The sequence below is a fragment of the Culex pipiens genome, chromosome 3 (assembly GCF_016801865.2).
Source record: "Culex pipiens pallens isolate TS chromosome 3, TS_CPP_V2, whole genome shotgun sequence".
NCBI lineage: Eukaryota > Metazoa > Arthropoda > Insecta > Diptera > Culicidae > Culex > Culex pipiens.
This window is the reverse complement of record NC_068939.1, coordinates 101,679,989-101,701,538: the sequence shown is the minus strand read 5'-3', so window position 1 is coordinate 101,701,538 and position 21,550 is coordinate 101,679,989. Positions and strand designations below refer to the sequence as shown.

Genomic DNA, 21,550 nt, shown 5'->3' with positions numbered 1-21,550 from the left:
GACGCCCCATATCAGACGGTGAACACGTGGCAGAGCATATACTAAAGTTTTTTTCTCAGAAACATTCTTTAAAGTAATAAAATTATAATTAATGATGTTCCTGTAAGGATTTCAACTCTATTAAATAACGTAGCATGATGATTTTGTAAAAATAATGCAATCGATGCCTCTCCACGTGTTCACCGTCTGATATGGGGCGTCGTGGTTTTCACCTAGCCGTCATAGCATACTAAGGAAATGCGATGCTTTTGAAGGTTGAATCGTTGGTTTTGGAGACACCGGACGTCGATTCAATGCGCACCTTGGGGACAGAATGGACAACGCTAATTCCTTCTGGAATGTGTTCATTGGACCATCCCCTACACACCTGTCTTTATTCCGAGTGAATCCATGTTGTCCCCAGACCTGTAGGAACGATTGAACGAAAAACACAAAAATCCCATAGGAATTTCCATGTAAATTTCAACTCGCTGGGGACAGGCCAATTCTCAACCAAATGGGCTGATATTTGGCATGAGAGTCCCTAAGGGTATTCTCTACAAGGGAAACCTCTGTTTGTCGTAATCTGAGAACTTTTTTGTTCGGCTGAAACACCCTAGTACACACGCTTATCGATCCTTGTTTGCTCTGTTGTGCATTGCTTTCTGGGAATTCTATCTACAAACATCGTTACGCTATCAACCAATTATGGCAATTTTGGTTAAAATCAGCTGCTTTTATTGCACACACCAAGTTGTTTTAACAGTTTTGACGTGAAGGATCCTTGAGATTCAGCAAATTTATAATTCAATCATCAAATTGAAGCCTTCACCAGGCAAATTGAATTCAGCTGTCCTGAAGCCGATGATGCATCACGCGATCTTCGACGTTTCATTATCGAACTTTGCAAAGCGCGAGAGAAAGATGCGGCTGAACTGCCGTGAACTAGATCAAGGTCTCGAGGCTGGTGTGAAGCCCAAGCTTTTTCAATTTCATAACAAATTAGTTACAGTATGTTTTGATGGATGTGTCGATTACGCGTTTGGCCTAGTCGTTCGTGCTAGAGAGCAAGTTTAAACGCAAATGTGACCAAATGAGAGCTTACTCTGTTACGGCATCACAGGAGAATATCAATGTAGAAAACCCACAATCAATTTGCTAAAGTAGTCCCATCATGCACATTTGTGGACGTCATTAGCATGAAGGGTGCATCATTCATATGGGAAAGTGAATTAAACTCTTGTTGTTTCACGCAATTACGCGATAAATGTGAGGACGAGACAACGAAACATGCTCATCTTTTTGATGAAGATATCAATGAAAAAAGCCAGATAAATGATTTCATTGAAGTGATACTATCGTGCGACTAAATACAGTGTAATTTGCATGTACAAACATTCTAGAGGAAATGACAAAAAGATGTAACGAACCGACGAACAAAGGAAACAAGTGGATTATGGTACTAAGGTCAAGCTTAGTATAAATGAGATAAGTCATGCTAGTGTCTTAACGATACGTGGGTGTACAAGGGTAGAAACTTGACTTAGGTTGAAGGAACCTATAGGTGGAACAAATGGGCGCACTTTAATGTTAGAAATTGCCCGTTAGATTAATCGAACTCATTGAAGGTGACCGCCTTGTGTCGGAGTAAGAGCCTATACCGAAAGCAACACTTTCACTACTTTGTATGTTTAGGATTTGTATCAAGTGTTTTTTTTTTCAATGAAATAAGCCAATGTGATTTATTTTTTATTTTTAAGTTGATAAGGTATCACCCAAAGGAAGGATAACCAGTGTTCCAAAGCGTTTTCTTGCTAAGTTTGAAGAATAAAACTTTTCAAAAAATAATAAGCTTATTGAATTCATATGTGTGGACTATTTTACATATTTTTTGAATGTTTTCTACAAATTTTGTTTCATGTAAAAAAGTTACATCATTAATCAGAAAAGTATTTTTTTAACATTTCGATGTCTATGTGCTCTCTTGTGTTAACTAGATACGAATCCCGGCAAGATTAGAACAAGAGAGCAACAAGAATGAACATACCATACAAACCATACAAAAATAGCAAGCTGAGAAGACGAATAGCTAGGCTGACATTTGGCAAAGAAGAATCAATCCTCACTATACTTTTTACTGACATGACATGTGAAAACTAACCGATGAAATGTTTTAAAAAATCCACTACGGCTTTAGTGTTACACAATGCAATTTTACATGAAATGGTTGCATAAAGTGAGCTCGCGGGAAATATTTGGAAGAAAACAAATGACATAACTACATTATTAAAAAGAAAAATCAACGACAATAATAAAAACACTATCGCTAAACTTTCAATTTTCACCCACTGACACTTGCTTTGATTCAAAATTTGATAACATGAAAGAGATGGATGAAGAAAGCCACATTAGTTACGTGAAACTTTGTCAGAAGACCTAAACCGTAACGGAAACGTCTCGGGTGAATGCCATACGGCGCTGGTTGGTTTGAAACGCAATCTGGCCTAACCTTTATTTTTAGACAAAAAGTGTTTTTTTTCTGAACTAAAGAGAGATTTATTTTTGATCGTAGCAAAAGAAATTTAAAGAAATTGAAAAAGCAAAAAATCCTGGAACAAATATTTCAAATCTATTCAACTTGGCGCATCATCCTATAGATTTCTCAAAAACGGGTTTCTCAACCAAGCAAACCTTCCACTGAACCACATCTCGCTGTACAAGGAACTGATCATTCAACCCCGTGTGCGGATGTAGATGTCCATCGCGATGCATTGCATTGCATTATTGAAGATACACGATGAAATTGCTCAAAAGAAAGTGAAAATAAGGTCAACCAATGCCGGCGGCCGCCCTTCGTCCGGACCTGCCGGTAATTATGTGCCTTTGTTTATCCTTCAATATACGAAAAATTTCACCTCAACCGGCCGGAGTAACACTTGCTGTCAGCATAAAGAGTAGAGGACGAGGACAGCGAACCGCAAAACCAACTGAGAGAGGAACCGCGGCCGCGACGGCGGTGTTGAAGTTTAACGAAAAGTGAAAAAGGCGAACTTTGTTGTGTGTTGGTTGGACTTGGTTCCAACATTCGAAATGGACTGTATTTAGATAAGACGACAACTGCTGGTAATGATGATGAACAACTAATCATATTGTGCCTAATAGCTTAGTTGAGCATTTGTACAAATAAAACTGTACTCATTCCCGGAAAGTAACAAATTAAGTCTGTCTCTATAGGGAACGCTTATCAGTTTGAAGGCACTTTTTTTGCTGTAATTTGAAACCCGACACAAGTCCTGCACGGGTAGCATTCCTGCGTCTTGATGACTATAAAATACTTGTAATGAGTAAGGGCAAACGTGTCGTCTGTTTCAACTCATTATTGTAAAACGAATGCGAAGAAGTACACCCATAAGGTAAGAGGTGAATCCTCTGACAACTGAGAGGACGATGATCATACAACATTGGCAGTTATACTTACAATCCAAAGGTTGTCAGTTCGAATCCTGGGATGGATGGGAGCTTAGGTGTAAAAAGAAGTTTGGTTTGGTTCAAGCCTTCGAACACCGAGTTTCGAGTAGGAATCTCGCATTAGAGAACGCAATACTGTAGAGCGAGAGTGAGAGTCTACTAACTCTTTACCAATCAATGGCCCACGAGAACTTGATATTCTCGGAAAGAATAAAACACAACTACTTCGACGTGCTCTATGGTTTCTACAACTCTCTGATTAATTTGTGTTGGTGACGTGAAAAAGTATTCACGAAGTACTAATCTATTAAAAGTTGAACAAAATAAACTTATGCCTAAAAGTGTTCCATTTATCTTGTTATGTTTTTTTTCAGTCCTGTTCTAATACGAGTTCCAACCACTATCTTTTGCATAATAAAAAAAGCAAATTGTACTTGCTGATTTTTCTTTAATTGTTGAGTGTTTTCACATTTCTAAATGTAAACTTAAAACCATTTAGCTAAAGTCGCAAAAAAGTGTGTCAAAACATAATCTGGAACATAACAAACATTGCTGCGTGTGTGTGTGTGTGTGCAACCAACCAAACGGGACCACGCGGTCGCTTCTTACAAATTGAGTTGTTTCCATGTATTTTTAGATCTACATTCTATACATGCAAATAACTCGCATAGGCACAGCTTTATCGACAAGCCCCGCCCTGAAGAACGTTTGGACTAATCGGATTCAAACGTTATTTGGAACTTCCGAACCCTTGTCCAATGGACAAGGACCCAGCGCGTATATAGTTGATAGTAACAGTATTCCTAATTCCAGTCATGGCTCACCAAACATTGCTGCACAGCAAAAAATCCGATGGTAAAATCGCATGAAAAAGCATGCACATCACCTGCGTCAAAATAAACACTCAATATTACACACTGCATGTACAATTTTTGTAAACACAAAAAATGTTGCAACCGACGGGACTCAAACCCGGCACCTACAGTAAGGACTGGCGCCTTAGCATGCTCGGCCATCAGTCCGATGCAAAATGGGATGGATAAACGTATATGTGAGCTTGACATTTCGGTCAAGTAGGTTTCCCATACTGATGGGCTACATATTTCAGGGTGTAATATTACACAGAAATTCATAAAATAATGCAACATTTATTTTACACCGCATAAATCTAACCATTTTTATTTTCCTAACGATGATATATTTTTTGAAATCTTACATGCTATTCTTCTGTGGCCTGCAGTCAATGGTTTTAGAAATGCAACCTAGTACTTTGAAGAAATACGTAGTACAGTCCAGACTCGATTTTCCGAAGGCTCGGAAAAAAATCACTTCGGATAATCGAACCACGATTTTTTTTTCGTTGTCTTATTTTTTATTGATGAGCTTTAGTATGACCCCTACTCTAAAGTGATTTAGAATTTTTAAATTCAAGATGGCGGAAGATTGATAATTTGGTTGATTGAATGTTACCTATTTCCTGAATAATTCTACAAAAAAAAATTCAACAGAAACTGATGAAAACATCACTTAATGATGTAAAATTACAAATTCAGTGGGGTGACATTGGGTCTGGGGGGTGAGAGTGGGTCAAAATGTTTTTTTACGGATTTCATCATTTCTCGAGGACTTCTCAATGAAACTAAATTCTGTTGTTTGTGTACGGGACATCTTAAGATGACTTAGCTGAAAAAGTTCATAGAACAAATCCTGTAACTTTGGCAGCAGTCTAAAGTTGAGGTACGTTTTTGGCTAAAAATGACCCCTCGAATAATTGCTCGAAAAGTAGCCAAATGTTTAAAAAAATCATTGTAGCATGTCATATTGTGGGAAAATGATAGTAAATTATCTAAGAACGATTCTACAGTACAAGATTTTCGATGTTATTTATATTGTTTATGTTACTAAGAAGTTACGAGAGGTGTATCGTTTTTTGACCCATAGTCACCCCCACTCACGGTACATTGTTTAATATAAGAATGGAAAAACAGACAACAATATTGTAGAAGTCTGACTATCTACCATAAAAAAACTCTCTACAAGCTGCAGGTCGAACCGAGTTGATATCTGGATGGAACACTTTTTAATTGGGTTTGAAAATTATGCTATTTTTTCATAAAAATGTCAATAACTCCCTTTAAATTTAACCAACTGGGATGCATCTCCCTGCATTTTGAATTTTGAAATTAAATTGAATTTATAGCCTAAGTTATAGCCTTTTTTAAGATTTTTGACCAGATGCTAGTTTTGTATGTACAAACAACCCCTGAAAATTTCAGGCAGATTGGTGAGGTCGATGCAAGATGGGTATGCTTTGCTCGTGGACTCGCTCTTTAAACAAATCTAGATTTTCAACCTTTTGACATTCGACGACCTTTTGTCATTTCGACCTTATGTTCTTCGACCTTTGGCGCACATCTCTTTAGATGATTTGACCTTCGCGAGAAGCGTTTAATACGTTTATCAATCAATGTTAAAAAATATTGTCATTTGTGGTGAACAAGTAGTACCAATGTGTATTATACGCAGTTGTCTAAATAGACAACTGTTCTGAGCAAGAATAGTCCAATTGCTTGACACCCAAACAGTACTGTTTTACCGAATCTAAGTATATTAAAAAACCAACGCAACTCAAGAAAACACCCTCACGCACGTGTGTTTCCCTTGTTATCATCACCAGCTGTATGAGTAGTTTCTCCCGACATCGACGACAACACCGACGAAGATGACGAGGAGCTGAAACCGAGCTTTTGCTTTTGCTGCTGCTGTTGGATCTGGGTTCGTCGCTTGCAGAGACAGTGCGGAGCTTTATTTGGACAGGCGCGATTGGCGAAAGAAGTCGCGTGCGATCGTCGGAGGGAGGCCATAGTTTTTAGTTGCTGAGGAGAGGTTTTTTTTTGGGTTGGTTCTTGATAACCTGGAAGGTGCTACTGCTAGAATTGTTCCTTGAAGTGCGTTTCAGTAATGAAAAGTGTTTTACGGCATACATTAGTCGCTTTTTTTTCCTCACCGCGGAACTCCAAGACTGAGGTTTAACCGAGCTGTCGCGCACCATAAAGTGGTCAGACGTTGGCAGAATAGCTCGCGAGGTGCAGGTGCGCAAGGGAAGAAGCTATAGAGTTCTAGTAGCGGGTAGTTGTTTAGGGAAGAGTGCTCCAAATTTGAACCTAGTGTCATCATGGATATCCTGCAGCAGATGAATCTGACGGACTTTACGTTGTACGATCTGATCAACGTTAAAGGAGTCGGTAAGTCGCGTATTGGTGATTGAATTAACAGTGAGATCGTGAGATTCTAGTGTGAACAACGTTTTGGGTTACAAGCTTTTGTGTTTAAAATATGGATTCAAAAAAGACAGCTAAAGAAAAAGGGATACGTTCTCTCGAACATATCTCACAAAATTGAGTTTTTGAAAATATGAGAGTTCTGAAGAAAACACAAACCACAACATAAAAATAGTGCTATATGGAATGTGTTAATCATTGATTTGCTCGGGATATTTTCTTTCTCAAAAAGTTAAGTGTTGAACATTTATGAAAATGTAAGGAGCCAACTTTAAAGAAAAATGTCCTTCTTCGATAAACGAGTGAGAAAGTCCGGTGATATGTGGTAAGCATGGTTGCCTCTTGCCCCAGTTGACCTGGGTTTTAGACTCCCGGGTAGATGGCAGGTGTAAAAAGAGGTTTGAATTGCCTCACCGTTTCAATCCTTCACACCTAGTTTCCCTTTAACAAATAAATGTTCGAAAATTCTCCAATTAACATCATTTTAAAATCAGATTCGTTTCCAAGGATACTAGATCGTCACTTCTGTGCTTTCTTAAGACAACGATTTGTTTTATCTTTCGTGAAAATAGATTTTTTTAGTTTGTTTGTAAATATATTTCAAGCTATGAATGATGGAAACGAACTTTTTATATACTATCGCTAAACAAACGCTCCAAGTTTCAACTAATTTGGTTACACCGTTTGGCCGTTGCAATTTTTTTTCAAAGCTTATGTCGCCCCGATGCCGATAACTTGCTTCAGATTTAATCATTATGATGACGGTAATTTTGGTACCCAAACATGTATAGGTCAACGCTGTAATTTTAAAATTGTCTCAGTTTTAGTGAAAAAGGTTGATTTTTCCCGTTTCTGTTATTTTTTTTCGATTTTGCACGCGGTTTTTATTTTCAAAAAAATCATATCTCGGAATCCTGCTAATGAACACCTCCAGTTTTGGAGTATGCTACGTAATTTTCCGAGGAATTCGATAAAAATATTTTCAGACCTTGGCTCTTTGGTCCAGACACGGTCAGAATGCCATTTTATGTTTTCATACGACCGGGAAATCGACCAATTTTGGACCTCTCGATTCCCGGGAAATTTGGTCGAGACTCCCGGAAAATTCTATACTTCGAAGCAAAATTGAATGAATATAAACTAATCAGAACAACATTTGAAAATTTCGAAATTATTTAGAATATTTGATGTTCAAGTTCGAATAAACCAATGCCTTTCTAATCTTTTTATCCAGAAATTTTAAATTTTAACTTGTCAAAAATTCCAATAACTATAATTAAGAGAACCCAAAAATTTACTAAAAGCATACTTAGCAGTCACACCCCAGAAAGAAGAACTAAAGATTGTTAAATCATATTTTCATTTATTATTTCTAAGAGGGAAAAGACTTTTCGAAATAAGTTCAACTTGCATATCCTCTCCTGAGAATCGCAATCCTCCTTATCTAATTTTAGTAAGTTAATTTGGCTTTACAAGGTAATTTCCTTTTTCGATGTCAATAAGTCATTTGCGTTTCGCATGAACCTCAATATTAAATTATTTTAGAAAAAAAAACCTCTGACAATCTTTGTAAAGTTAAGGGACGCCAATTGTGAATATTCGGGTTTTTTCTGATAACTGATATTCCTTACGTACAGTTGACCTTAAGAAGGTAAAAAACAACTTTACATTGTTGTGTTGAGTCAAAAAAGCTCAAGACGATCTTGTTTTTGCAGATTCAAAAAAAATCTGAAGCGAGAAATAGTTCCTGAAAATAATGAGGCTACCTCAATTAACGTTTCATTAAAAAATATCAATTAATTCTTATTGAATTTTAATTAAAAAAAAAAAAACAAATTTATTACTTTTCTTTTTAAATTATTGGCACTATTGCCATAGTTAAAAAAAACTCCCGGGTCCCGGGAAATGGCCGAATTCAACTCTCGATTCCCGGGAAATTGAAAATCTCGAGAATCGTCACCCTCTAGTGCGGAGTTATGATTTTTTGAAAAAGGTGGTTTTTGCGAAAATTTACGAAAATGGCCATTTTTGGGATCACCCTAGCAATGTGTAAGACACCCTAGTGGGCAAACAAAAAATGCGAGTCTATTTTTTTTGGCCAAGGAACACCCAACAAAATTTGAGCCCAATCGGAGAACTTTTTTTGCTTTGTGCCCTTTTCAAATGGAATTGCGTTGGTACTTTAGTCGATTTTTTTGTACTTTAAAAAAAAAGTTTCCATACCAGGGGGTAGGGGCAAATATTTGACTCACTTTACTTGGCCCAGATGTTAGATTTGAGACTGGCCCGTCGTTATATTTAAAAAAAATCGTCAAATTAGGTTAGTTTTATTTTGAACATCATTTTTAAAACAATACAATAGCGTTAAAATTGAGAAAGTTCTCTAAAACTTTCCCGAAGTGGTATCTTTCGCCTGTCAAAAGATACTGCGTCCTCAAAATTGGACTAATACAACTACAGTGATATCTATGTATTTTTGAAGCCGGATCACACTTATCTGAAACTCCGCCTTTTTTTATCACATCTACATACCTTGGTCTAGCCCAATCATCCCAGCTTTTTTGGATAGGCAATCGAAACAAATTCCTACTGAGTCTAAAAGTGTGAATATCTGGCAACCATGACTCAAGTTATGACCAAATTTTCGACATTTGTTAATCATATCACCTTCTATCGTAAGATGGTTCGTTCGTAACACCAGTCTGACTAAAATGAAGCACACTGTTTGTTTTCCGTTGTTTTGTCAAAACTGTGTGCGATACAGTGCAGTACAGGGTCACTCAGGGCCGCGACTCACAACACTTCCCAGTACCCATGACATGTTTGGAGACTACCCTTGACGGCAGCTCAGTGACGCAAACTTTTACCTTGCGTTCTATGACGTTGGAAAACTAACGGCTGAGTTTTTCACCTGACAAAATTATGTTATGCAAATGATGGTTGAAAAGTTTGGGTTTGCCTGGCAACAATATTTAAGCAGACATCAGACAGCTGTTGGTCATCGACGGTCAAGTTGGACGCGATTAGAATTTCACCAACTGCCGAGAAATCCATTGACGAATTCTGTCCCATTTCATCGCAAATTAGCATGCCAAATGTGCTTCTCCTCCCGGCAAACGTGTCAAACGTGCCGAACATATGGGCGCGGACATCGATCCCAATTGTATGTCGAAATTAGCGTTCCGCGAATCAACACGTGGCTCGATAGGTTACTTTCATTGTTTAAACGTGATCAATTTGCACCTCCCTCGAGACGCCAGACAACAATTTGAACCAGGATCGAAAAGGTGGCTTCCAAATGCTGTGAGTTACACGCAAATCGAGGGCACAGTGCCGATCAATTGAAAGCAAATTTGACGAGATTTTACGTTGCATAACTTTGAAAGATCTCACAAGCGTTCGATAAACAAAAAGAAACGCCTTCGACGGGTGTAGGTCAGTAGCATGAAAAAATAAATCACCCCGACATTACCGCACTTGTGCAAATTGCTTTCATAAAAAATTTGGGAGTTACATAGTTGAGCGAGTCTGCCGTGCATCGACGGATAATTTCTTCAATAGGCAATCAAATCGATGAACTCACGCCTCAGTTGCAGTGTGATCTGATGTACACGATTCACAATGGCGATTGAGGGGGAGAGCAAAATTGTTATCGCTTTATTATTTTACTTACGGCCACAATCAGACATTACACAAGATGGCCTAATTCGGGATGAGTTATGGACATGTGTGTGCACAGTACACCCGAAAATAAAATACCCCCGAGTTGCATCACACTTTGGCATTGAGATGTACGAGATATTTTAGAAAGTAGTTTTGCATCATCTGAAATTGGGTTTTGTTTTGGGTGGTGGTACTGAAGGTCAACTAGCAGTAAACAGGGTATTAAGTAAATGCTGTTTGTACCAGTGGTATTCAGTACTATAGTGAAAGTGATTGTAGAGAAATCTTTATTTTTAAACCTTGCTCTCAAATCACAAAAGCTCAAAATAATTGCAATCGATCAATGATTTCATGTTTATTTTTTTTATTGTTTCATTTCCGAATAAATAAAATATAATTTATCTTCCTCGCCAGCTTACAATATTTAAAGAAGAGCTAATTTAAAGAAGTATTACACGGCGTGTTTTCTAGAACAACCTTATCAGGAAAAAATAGTCATCGCCACTTTCAAATGTGTCTTATAGGAAATTTTCTCAGCTTTCCAATGCTTCTAAAAGCGAAATGTTTCATCGGGAAATTTCTGAGATATCTTTATTTTAAGTTTTTTGGTTTTAAATTCCTTTGTTATTTATTTCAAACTTTAAACTAACAGTTCAGAAAACTTATCAAATGATGTGTTTCATGAGTCATTTACTCATCAAAATGTTTGCACATTTTGATCAGTAAGACAAGAAACAACTTTGTAGAAGGTTGCAAACGGCTAAACAATTTGAAAATTATGTTTCGTCTAAGTTTTTGAATATATGGGATTTATTCAGAAATTAAAATCCTAAAACAGTGTAAAAATGTATTTTTTACAAGAATTATTGGATAATTACATATTTTTTGTGTACAAATATCACGTGCCTACTCTGATTTAGCTTGTTCAACCGAAACTTTGGCAGGTTTGTGATTGTTAATAGTATTATTGAATTTTATTGAATAAATTTGATATTTTCTTAAGCAAACATTAACCAGGAACATAAATACAAATATGATTTGAGATCGAAAATGTACTACATATTACTGTTGCAAGCTTCAAAAGTCATATTTTCATGAGTATAAAATAAAGATAAATTTTTTAAAAATGTTTTCTGTAGAAAATGCACTTAAAAGTAGCAATAAAACTCGAGTCTTCCAATTCAAAATTCTGAAAACACCGTCACAAACATTTATTTTTGTTTGAACAAAAATTAAATAGTATTTTAACAAAAAAAAACCTAACAGAAACTTTCTTTCCAAACTATTTGAACAAAAATTAAGACATATATATATTTTCAAGATGAGATTGAAGATGAGAGTCTATAAGACTTCTAAAATATAAAAAAACTGAAACAATCATTTCATACTAATGAAAAGTATTTCTCCTAAAGCTAGCAACAGTAATTTGCAGTATAATTTCGAGTATAAAACATGTTTTGTATCCATGCAACTAGTTAGTGTTTGTTTAAGGAAATGGGTAATTCTCTACCAACTCACACAGCAGTTGCCCCGACCCCTCTTCGATTTGCGTGAAACTTTGTCCTAAGGGGTAACTTTTGTCCCTGATCACGAATCCGAGGTCCGTTTTTTGATATCTCGTGACGGAGGGGCGGTACGACCCCTTCCATTTTTGAACATGTGAAAAAAGAGGTGTTTTTCAATAATTTGCAGCCTGAAACGGTGATGAGATAGAAATTTTGTGTCAAAGGGACTTTTGTGTAAAATTAGACGCCCGATTTGATGGCGTACTCAGAATTCCAAATAAACGTATTTTTCATCGAAAAAAACACTAAAAAAGTTTTAAAAATTCTCCCATTTTCCGTTACTCGACTGTAAAAATTTTTGGAACATGTCATTTTATGGGAAATTTAATGTACTTTTCGAATCTACATTGTCCCAGAAGGGTCATTTTTTCATTTAGAACAAAATTTTTCATTTTAAAATTTCGTGTTTTTTCTAACTTTGCAGGGTTATTTTTTAGAGTGTAACAATGTTCTACAAAGTTGTAGAGCAGACAATTACAAAAATTTTGATATATAGACATAAGGGGTTTGCTTATAAACATCACGAGTTATCGCGATTTTACGAAAAAAAGTTTTGAAAAAGTTGGTCGTCATCGATCATGGCCATTCATGGTCACCCGCGACAGACACGGACGACGAAACAAAGAGAAACGCAAAAAGTAACTTTTTCAAAACTTTTTTTCGTAAAATCGCGATAACTCGTGATGTTTATAAGCAAACCCCTTATGTCTATATATCAAAATTTTTGTAATTGTCTGCTCTACAACTTTGTAGAACATTGTTACACTCTAAAAAATAACCCTGCAAAGTTAGAAAAAACACGAAATTTTAAAATGAAAAATTTTGTTCTAAATGAAAAAATGACCCTTCTGGGACAATGTAGATTCGAAAAGTACATTAAATTTCCCATAAAATGACATGTTCCAAAAATTTTTACAGTCGAGTAACGGAAAATGGGAGAATTTTTAAAACTTTTTTAGTGTTTTTTTCGATGAAAAATACGTTTATTCGGAATTCTGAGTACGCCATCAAATCGGGCGTCTAATTTTACATAAAAGTCCCTTTGACACCAAATTTCTATCTCATCACCGTTTCAGGCTGCAAATTGTTGAAAAACACCTCTTTTTTCGCATGTTCAAAAATGGAAGGGGTCGTACCGCCCCTCCGTCACGAGATATCAAAAAACGGACCTCGGATTCGTGATCAGGGACAAAAGTTACCCCTTAAGACAAAGTTTCACGCAAATCGAAGAGGGGTCGGGGCAACTTTTCCCGATTTCGTGTGAGTTGGTAGAGAATTACCCAAATATGATATTTATTCATAAAAATCTTGTAATACCCTATCAATCTCAAACCTGTAGAAATTTCGGTTGTATCAGCTAATTCCAAGCTGAATCAGTGCAGACCGGTGTTATTTGTACACAACAATTATGTAATAATCTATTTGTTCTTGTAAAAATTATATTTCAATACGATTTTATTATTTTATTATTTGAATAAATCCCACATATTCAAAAATTCGGTTAAAACTTCATTTTCAAAATATTTAGCGGTTTGCAACCTTCTACAAAGTTGTTTCTTGTCTTATTTTGCACATTTTGGGCAGTAAAATACACATGAAACACAATATTTGACAAGTTTCCTGGACTGTTATTTAAAAGTTTCCAATAAATGATCAAGGATTTTAAAAGAAAAAACTTAAAATAGAGATATCTCAGAAATTTCCCGATGAAACATTTCGCTCTTAGAAGCATTGGAAAGCTGAGAAAATTTCCTATAAGACACTTTTGAAAGTAGTGATGACTATTTTTTCTCCTTAAGGTTGCCCAGAAAACACGCCGTGATTACATTGTCAATTGTTTAAATAATTGTTAGCCCGAAATTTATTTTTTAACAAGGAAAAAATCTCTTAGAGTTTCAATAATTTTATTTTAGGATAGTACAATAACAAATACGTTTTGTTTGGCTGACCATTAGGTGCACTGTCCCGAAGTTTAGTTGAAGTTGGTTGCTGGAGTCCCGAGTTATAATTACAAATGGTAGTCTAACTTGTACGTGCGTCAAACGTCTCTGACCTGAAATCCCTTTGGCCAGTTGTCGCTATTACACAATTTTTCAGGGTGTGGCAAGATTTAAACTACTTTCATATATATATATTCAAATATATCTATATATCTCAGGATTGAAATCGAATTTTGGGGATCTGTGAAGGTCAAAAGGTGAGGCATTGTGATCTGCACAAAATGGCATTCTTAACTCAATTTGGCCCAAAATGCACGTACGACAAGTTAGCACGACGGCGACCATTTGACGACCAAGATCTCAAAATAACACTTTTAATCGAAATAAATTGTACAAATTTTAAAACAGTGCTGATACGATTGAGATTATATAAATAATTACAACTTTGATATTAAGTTGCTCCAGAAATTGCAAACGGAACTCTTTAAGTAAATTAACGTCGTAGGCCGTAAACCTTGAAATCCGACGACCCTCACAGGATAAGGATGTTTGCACAACTTTGAATCACTTGCAGAAAAATTAAAAACTGTTTGTTATTCACACCTTGCGACCGGCATATTTCAAAGAAAACTGTTGTTCGAATTAACGTTCTCTTGTGTTTATGTGTGTGTGTGTTTCATTTCGTTACAGAGGACACAATCGATAGATTTCCGCTGATGGCATCACCGGTGCCGAGCACCATACTAATAGCGATATACCTATACTTTATCTACAAATGGGGCCCAAAGTAAGTTGATTTTTTTTTCGCGAAAGAATGGCCAAATGGCCCAACCCCGGATGACGCAAATTTGGCCACTGACGGTTCAATGGATTCGTTATTCTGTCCGTTTCAGCTACATGGAGAATCGCAAACCGTTCGACTTGAAGTTGGTTATAGCTGCTTATAATATCTTCCAAGTTGCGGCGTGCTCTTATCTGGTGATGAGCGTAAGTTTGCCCCTCGGAATACTAAACAGCGTTATTTCCAAATGGGAAAGTAATTTCAATCATTTTTCTGCCATTTTGGGTTCTTTTTCTCCTCGCTTTTATTTCTAGTATATTGGCGTCGGATTCAAATTTAGCTTCATCGGAAGATGCACGCCCAAGCTGCCCGTCGAGGAGTACGAGCATGGATACGACGCGGTCTATTACGGCTGGCTGGCCATGTGTCTGCGGATGGTGGAATTCATCGAGACCGTATTCTTTGTTCTCCGAAAAAAGCAGAATCAGGTGTCGACACTGCACGTCTATCACCACATCAGCACATTCCTGATTGTGTGGTGGAGCCTTAAGCTCAGTCTATGTAAGAAGAAATGTCCTCGGGGAGCGATTCATCTTTAATTTCTAATTCATATTCCCTTTTCTCTAAAAACCCAACAGCATACCAGGAGATGTCAATTATGGTACTCAACTCGATCGTACACATCATCATGTACTCGTACTATCTGCTCTCTTCGTACCAAATGTTCCGGCCGTTGACGAACCGTGTCAAGCCGGCCATTACCATCATCCAGCTGGCCCAGCTCGTGACGATGCTGGTGCACGTGTATGCGGCCCTGCAACCGAGCTGCGACGCCAACAAGTTCATCTACGTGTTACATGCCATCAATCTGACCATCCTGATCAGTCTGTTTAGCAACTTTTACATACAAACTTACATTAAAAAGGCTCGCAAAGGCAAACAGAGCTAACAAGCAAATGATCTCTAAATGCGTTTGTTGTACAACCCCAAACCCCTTAAATAAACTGTGTCTACACACAAACAGTTCGTATAGCAGCGCCCACGTTACATTAGTTATGTTTACCCAATGGTCGTGGTCATCGTCGCAGTCGCGTTTTTCACTTGCAAACGCGCGTGCGAGATGTAGGAAGGAAAACAAAAGTGAAATTTTACAAGTCAATATTTAAACATTAACCAGGCCCAAGGTGCTCATGCAACACTGCATCATCGTCAGCATCGCGAAACGAAGGATCGTGGTGATGCTGTTTAAACACGTTTATTTTGTTTTGTCACACCACGTGTACCGTCAGGAATGGTCACTTTTGTCGGAATGTGTGGTTAATCTGTCGAATGCTGTATCCGGCATCGGTTTTCAATGTATATCTGTCCTCCATTAGATGTAAAGAGACAATAAACCATAAACTGCATGTTCTAATCATTTTAATATCACGCCTCTTGACTCCCTAGTTTACTTGTACCGATTCATTTGGGAAATTATTGTACAGTAGAGTATTTCTCAAAATCATCAAAAACGTTGAAGTTATACAGTCGACTTTTCCCGGCTCTTTATACCGACCTGAGTAAAGTGATTTTTCTGTTCTCGCAAATTAGATTTTGTGATGCTCTCTCCTCGATATACACTTCGACTTGATGTTTCAAAATATCAACGGTCCCCTGGGTTTCAATTGCAAATTCGTGCTCAGGGAGTCGAGGAAAGGGTTTGTTCAAATGTTACCTCAAGAGATTTCAGACCCCATTCAACCATTCAATTTGACCAAAATGAGGCAGCAGGCGTGGTCGGATGATTACGCTTTCCGCTTTGTAGGCGGATGATCATGGGTTCGATTCCCATCTGCTCCAATTTTAAATATAATAGTCGAAGAGTTAACAACAATTTCTAGCTAGTCAGTTTCCTGTTATATAACACACTTGACAAAACCCGCAGTGTTGAATGGTAGCTGGGGAGTCCAATGCTTCAAATTTTGCGAAAAAGTTTCCCATTCTTCAAAAATAAATTTGTAGAGAATAAGTATTGAAAATAATTTAAAAGGATAGCCATCATGATGAAGAACTTTAGATATTGGAATAGCACGTCCGACATGGGAACGGGTGTTTCATCTTCATTCGTTTTACATCGCTCTGCGAAATTTTGGATTGCTACCCCGTAAACAGCTGTTCTACGCATAATTGTCCCATGTTCGAAAAACGCAATTGAAATTTGTCCCGTGAGTCTCTTTATGTCCCTTATCGCCTCAGTCAGCACCGGGGGTAGTACATTGTGTTGGGTTTGATGTAAGTATAAGCGCCTAACCATTTATAGTGTGCCTTATTGCCTTATTATTTAAGCGAAAAATGTATTATTAATAGTTTGAATTCAAAAACTGATTGTTATTTAACTGTGTATTGTTTTCTACTGAAATCTTTCCTAGTGTTGTGACGTGTTTATATCTTGCTATTTCTGTTGTCGCGGTGTTTTGTTACAATTTGTTGACCTAAGCATGTTAAAATTATTTTTCCAAAAGTACAATAGTAATATTTGTGTTAATCCTTCACTCATTCCATAAATTGAGTAAGGACTCGAACCTCACTTGTTAGAAGAAAAGAGTGAAGATTGAAAAACAGTAAAGGAGAATATACTTTATAAAGAATTATTAGTAAGAGAATCATAATTGTATGTTAAAACAGTAGAAGCTTAATGTAGTAGATGTAGAAATAGGCAATAGTTAATAAATAGAGATAACAAACAAGCTTAGATTATTCTTATGATAACTTATAGGACAGATAAAAAAAATATTCAAATAAATAAATAAAGAAGTAAATCAACAAAGAATAGACAAATGATAAATAGACTTGATTTACTAGTACACTGCCGCTCGAAGCTAGTCCGTTCCATCCGTTAATTTTGAGGTAATAATGCGATTTGGTTCAACATCTTCTAAACTATCAGTAAAACCAATAAAATTTAGTACTTTGTTATAGAAAACCGGTGAAAATTCACTTTTCGATGAAATTATAACACGTAGCCTGGGAGGGACAATTTTGACATGCGTTTTTCTCGGATTGCTGTTTTTAAAAATGGAACGGACTCGATTAGAGCGGCAGTTACAGTAGTGGAAGGTTTATTTCAAAGAAAAAACACAGTTTTTTTTTAAAGCAGTATAAATTGGTAAAAAAGAGTGACAAGCATTTAGAGATACGAGAATCAATAGTTAATAAAATCAAAATCAAATGGTAAACATAAGAATCAGTGAAAAAGTACAAATCAGTAGAGCAAAATTAAAACAGGAGAGAAAGCAGGAAATGGAAAGAAGAGAAACCCCGTTCTGCGATGTTCAGGTACATCCACAACATTTGACTCGACATGTTGCGAATCAAAACAATACCGTCTACAATCACAAATTACTTCCCTTTCCCACATTAGCACGCCCCTTTCTTTTAGCGGTCTCGACTCTGACCCTCGAGCCGTTTCCACAGGCCACCAGCTAGGTTACATCTTGTCATCATGATGACTAAACCAAGCCAACGTGGAGGTAAGAAATTAGGATATTTGCTAGGAACCAGAGCCATACTGTTTTGATCAAGATGATCCAACAGCACTACGACACTGGGCTCCTTTCGGGATGCTCCTCGCCTGGGCGTCAACCAACGAAGTATCATCAGCACAAACAGACTTGGTGTTGTTTTTAATATTTTTCCAAACAAATACTACATTTTATGTGTTTTTTTCTGAAAGTATGCGTCAAACCAAACGACGTTCTTCGTCAAAACAAAAGAATATTTATTAATGTTTCATGATAACTCATTGTCGGCAGAACGTTCGAGGATGTGGCTAGGAGGTACACTGAGATGAAGCGGAAAGCGGATAAGGTGGATTGAAGGTGAATATGGCGAAGAAGAAGTATCTGCTGGCAGGAGGAACTGAGTCCCTTAGGGCTCGCATTTGACCGAGGGTGACGATCGACGGCGACGAGTTTGAGGTTGTAGGGGAATTCTTGTACCTCGTTGGATCGTTGGTGACGTCGGACAACAACTGCAGCAGACTGGTCATCTTTCCCGACGCACAAAGTGCACCATGTACGAAACGCTTTTAAGACCGGACGTGGACTATGCTCGAGGAGGACCTGCAAGCGCTTGAAGATTTCGAACGGCGAGTGCTTAGGACGATCGTTGGCTGCGCACGTGAGAACAATAGGTATATGGTGGTACGGCAAGCCTAGTATTAGGAAAGTCGTCAAGGCTGGCCGAATTCGGTGGTGGTTGAACCAAGTGGAGGAAGATCTGAAAAGTGTGCGGGTACCGAGTCGGAATTGCAGAGAAGCAGTTGGATGGCAACGCATCTGGAGACAGCTAATGACCCGCAGGTTGTCCGAGCAGTAAAAGTAAGTAAGATAATTTATATTGTCTAAACCCGGTAAATAAAACAACTTAATAAATAAATTTTAGAGTTTTTTTTTGGTAAAAGGACTGTTGCGTCTGTAATTATCCAGCTGTCGAGAAGATGTCTCGCACAGGCAAGGTACTGTAAACATTGGAAACTCTGTAACTTATCCCTCCATCAGTCCCGTGTTTTAGCGTTGCTAAAGAGTCCTTACAAAGTGTGTCAAAATACACGTACGCGAATGCACGTGGGTTATAGAACCTCTTAGGATATTTCTTAAGTTTGAACTTTTTAGGACACAAACATTAACTTTTTCTCATATAAAGAATGTGACTGTTTGCCAATTTTTAAAATCGACATTGTTAAACCAATCACCAACCAACCAATCGGACCGCGCACTGGACTCACAATCCAGAGGTCGCCGGTTCGAATCCCGCGGCGGGCGCTCTAAAATTCTTTGTGTAAATATGGGTATTTGGCGCCGTCGCTCCGTGCCATACTTTCATACACTTAGGAGCCCAGGGCGGCGAAGTCCTTGTAGATAAAAGGAAGACACTAGTGGTTGGTACTAGCAATGGTGGCCGACAGCTATAAAGTCAACTTCGTTTTTTTGTCAAACCAACGGGGTATAGACTAAAAAGAATCGTACCACTAGGGTTCTTCTGTAGTTAAATGTCTAATACAATAAAAGACAACATGTCGCATTTTTTTAGGTTTTATAAATTGTAAATGTAATTGTAATTTTATTTGGCAACGATATCCTGTTAGTCAGACTTTTTATCAGGGCAAGGAGGTGTACAAACCGGAAATTGACGTATTGCAGTTAAAATTGATTCATGAATATCTATTTGTACATTTGAACTTAAAACATATTGAATAGATCGAGTTGATAAACTCAACTCGACGAAGCCTGAATACAACTACCAAAAAGTTCTGAAATATTGCTCTACATTTCAGTCCAATTGTAATTGTAATTTTATTTGGCAACGATATCCTGTTAGTCAGACTTTTATCAGGGCAAGGAAATGTATAAACCGGAAATGCGACGATCGGACTAGTTTATGGCTCACAGTTATCGATAGCCAAGGGGAACCGTTAGCCTAGTCTATTATCAGTGCCGACAAACCGTAGGAACCCAGATAATTGACGAAAAATCGCGTATTTTTGCGGTCATGCGAAAATGGCCGAAAACAAGGAAAGAGTGATAAGCAGCGAAGAGTGACATACCGTGTAGTAAGATAGAAGTCCTCCAGCAGTATATTCATCCAGCACGAACCAGCGATACTGCCATCCCTTCATCACGTTTGTCCACTTGGACAGCGTTCCCTCTAGTACGGCCATGGTCGATTCACTTTAACAAGCGGCTTTTCGAACACTACACAATAAAATTTGACCTATAATTTGCACAAAATCATCAAAATTTTCACCAAAACATTGAACGCGGATCACCCGAACAACAATCACACAAACCCGAAACTGACAGTGGCTGTCAAGTTGCAAAACATCAGTGTCAGTGTTGCCACTCGCTAATCTGTACAATAGAGTTGAAAATCTGCAAATCACATGTAAAATCTGTTTGAATCATTTTCCCATGCAGTACTTCAGAAAAGTCTGTACAACTAGGGCCGTCCATAAACTTCGTGGACGATTCCTATTTATAATGGAAGATCTATTTGCATCTATCGTCTATTTGATTTTTTTTAAATATTTTTTTTGTTCATTTTTGTACTCGACCCTCTCCAATTTCAATTAAACTTTGTAGACATGTTATCCTAGGCTTATTTAAGCCATTTTTGTGTATACACAAAAATGTGGAACCAGTTCCACTCAAAAATGACATTTAAAAAAGGCGTTAGTTATTTAATATTTTTGTATTTCGTAATTAAAACATTACGTCCGGGTATTCTGCCTTTAAGGAATCGATCAGGGATCGAATCCCGCCCGGTCACCTCGCCATAGATTTTTCGGTGGCAACCAGAACCCCCAGCTCCCTCTGGGAGCAACAGATACACGGAAGCGAATCTGCCAGGTGAGGAGGAACTTGGCGCAGCCTCGCTCGAGGGTGGTTGAAGCCGCATACGCTCAGCCACAGACAAACAGACGAGACTCTCCATACAAATTATTTTTGAAATCCATCGACCTTCATCAATCCACCAAATCACGGCGACGTCAGCGCTGTCTGTTGAGCTGATGCCGAAGCGCAGCACAAACATACCAATACAAACACATTACTGTCATGTGTCATGTCAGTGTATGTGTGAGACAATCAAGCCTTAACGATTGTAAAAATCAACAGCTGATCGAAATAATTAAAAAAAAAATAAAATCAATGTCGACGGCCGAAGATGGCGGTGGATCAGTTCCGTTTCCAATGGCAGAACCTCATGAGCCAAATCATGCAGCAGCACCAGCAACGACGCACCACAACCGCAACGACAGAGACCAAATGGAGCCTAACATTTCAAAAGGGCACATAATTATTGTAAACAATAGTGTATCCCTTTCACTCAAATGAC

General features: G+C 37.7%; 2 protein-coding genes across 3 annotated transcripts in view; one reads left to right on the top strand and one right to left on the bottom strand.

The window, feature by feature from the left end:
• LOC120418796 (oxysterol-binding protein-related protein 9) overlaps positions 1–20,515 on the bottom strand; it is a 75,308-nt gene extending 54,793 nt beyond the window's left edge. For both annotated transcript variants that reach the window (XM_039581278.2, XM_039581279.2), the window contains exon 1: positions 20,262–20,515. In XM_039581278.2, the coding sequence (XP_039437212.1) occupies positions 20,262–20,375 (114 nt within the window). In that variant the 5' untranslated portion in view covers positions 20,376–20,515. The remainder of the gene's footprint in view (positions 1–20,261) is intronic.
• On the top strand, positions 6,250–16,083 carry LOC120418799 (elongation of very long chain fatty acids protein 1-like). The gene is made up of 5 exons (XM_039581282.2): positions 6,250–6,692; positions 14,587–14,683; positions 14,790–14,883; positions 14,992–15,238; positions 15,316–16,083. Exons 1-5 carry the CDS (start codon positions 6,623–6,625, stop codon positions 15,624–15,626), a joined length of 819 nt encoding a protein of 272 aa, XP_039437216.1. The 5' UTR covers positions 6,250–6,622; the 3' UTR covers positions 15,627–16,083.
• Positions 20,516–21,550: the final 1,035 nt, after the last annotated feature.

Bases quoted from the DNA above. Each gene is read 5' to 3' on its own strand.
- LOC120418799 (XM_039581282.2), top strand. From the start codon at position 6,623: ATGGATATCCTGCAGCAGATGAATCTGACGGACTTTACGTTGTACGAT. The intron at 14,684-14,789 runs GTAAGTTGATTT...TGTCCGTTTCAG, and splicing joins ATCTACAAATGGGGCCCAAA to CTACATGGAGAATCGCAAAC. The intron at 15,239-15,315 runs GTAAGAAGAAAT...AAAACCCAACAG, and splicing joins GAGCCTTAAGCTCAGTCTAT to CATACCAGGAGATGTCAATT.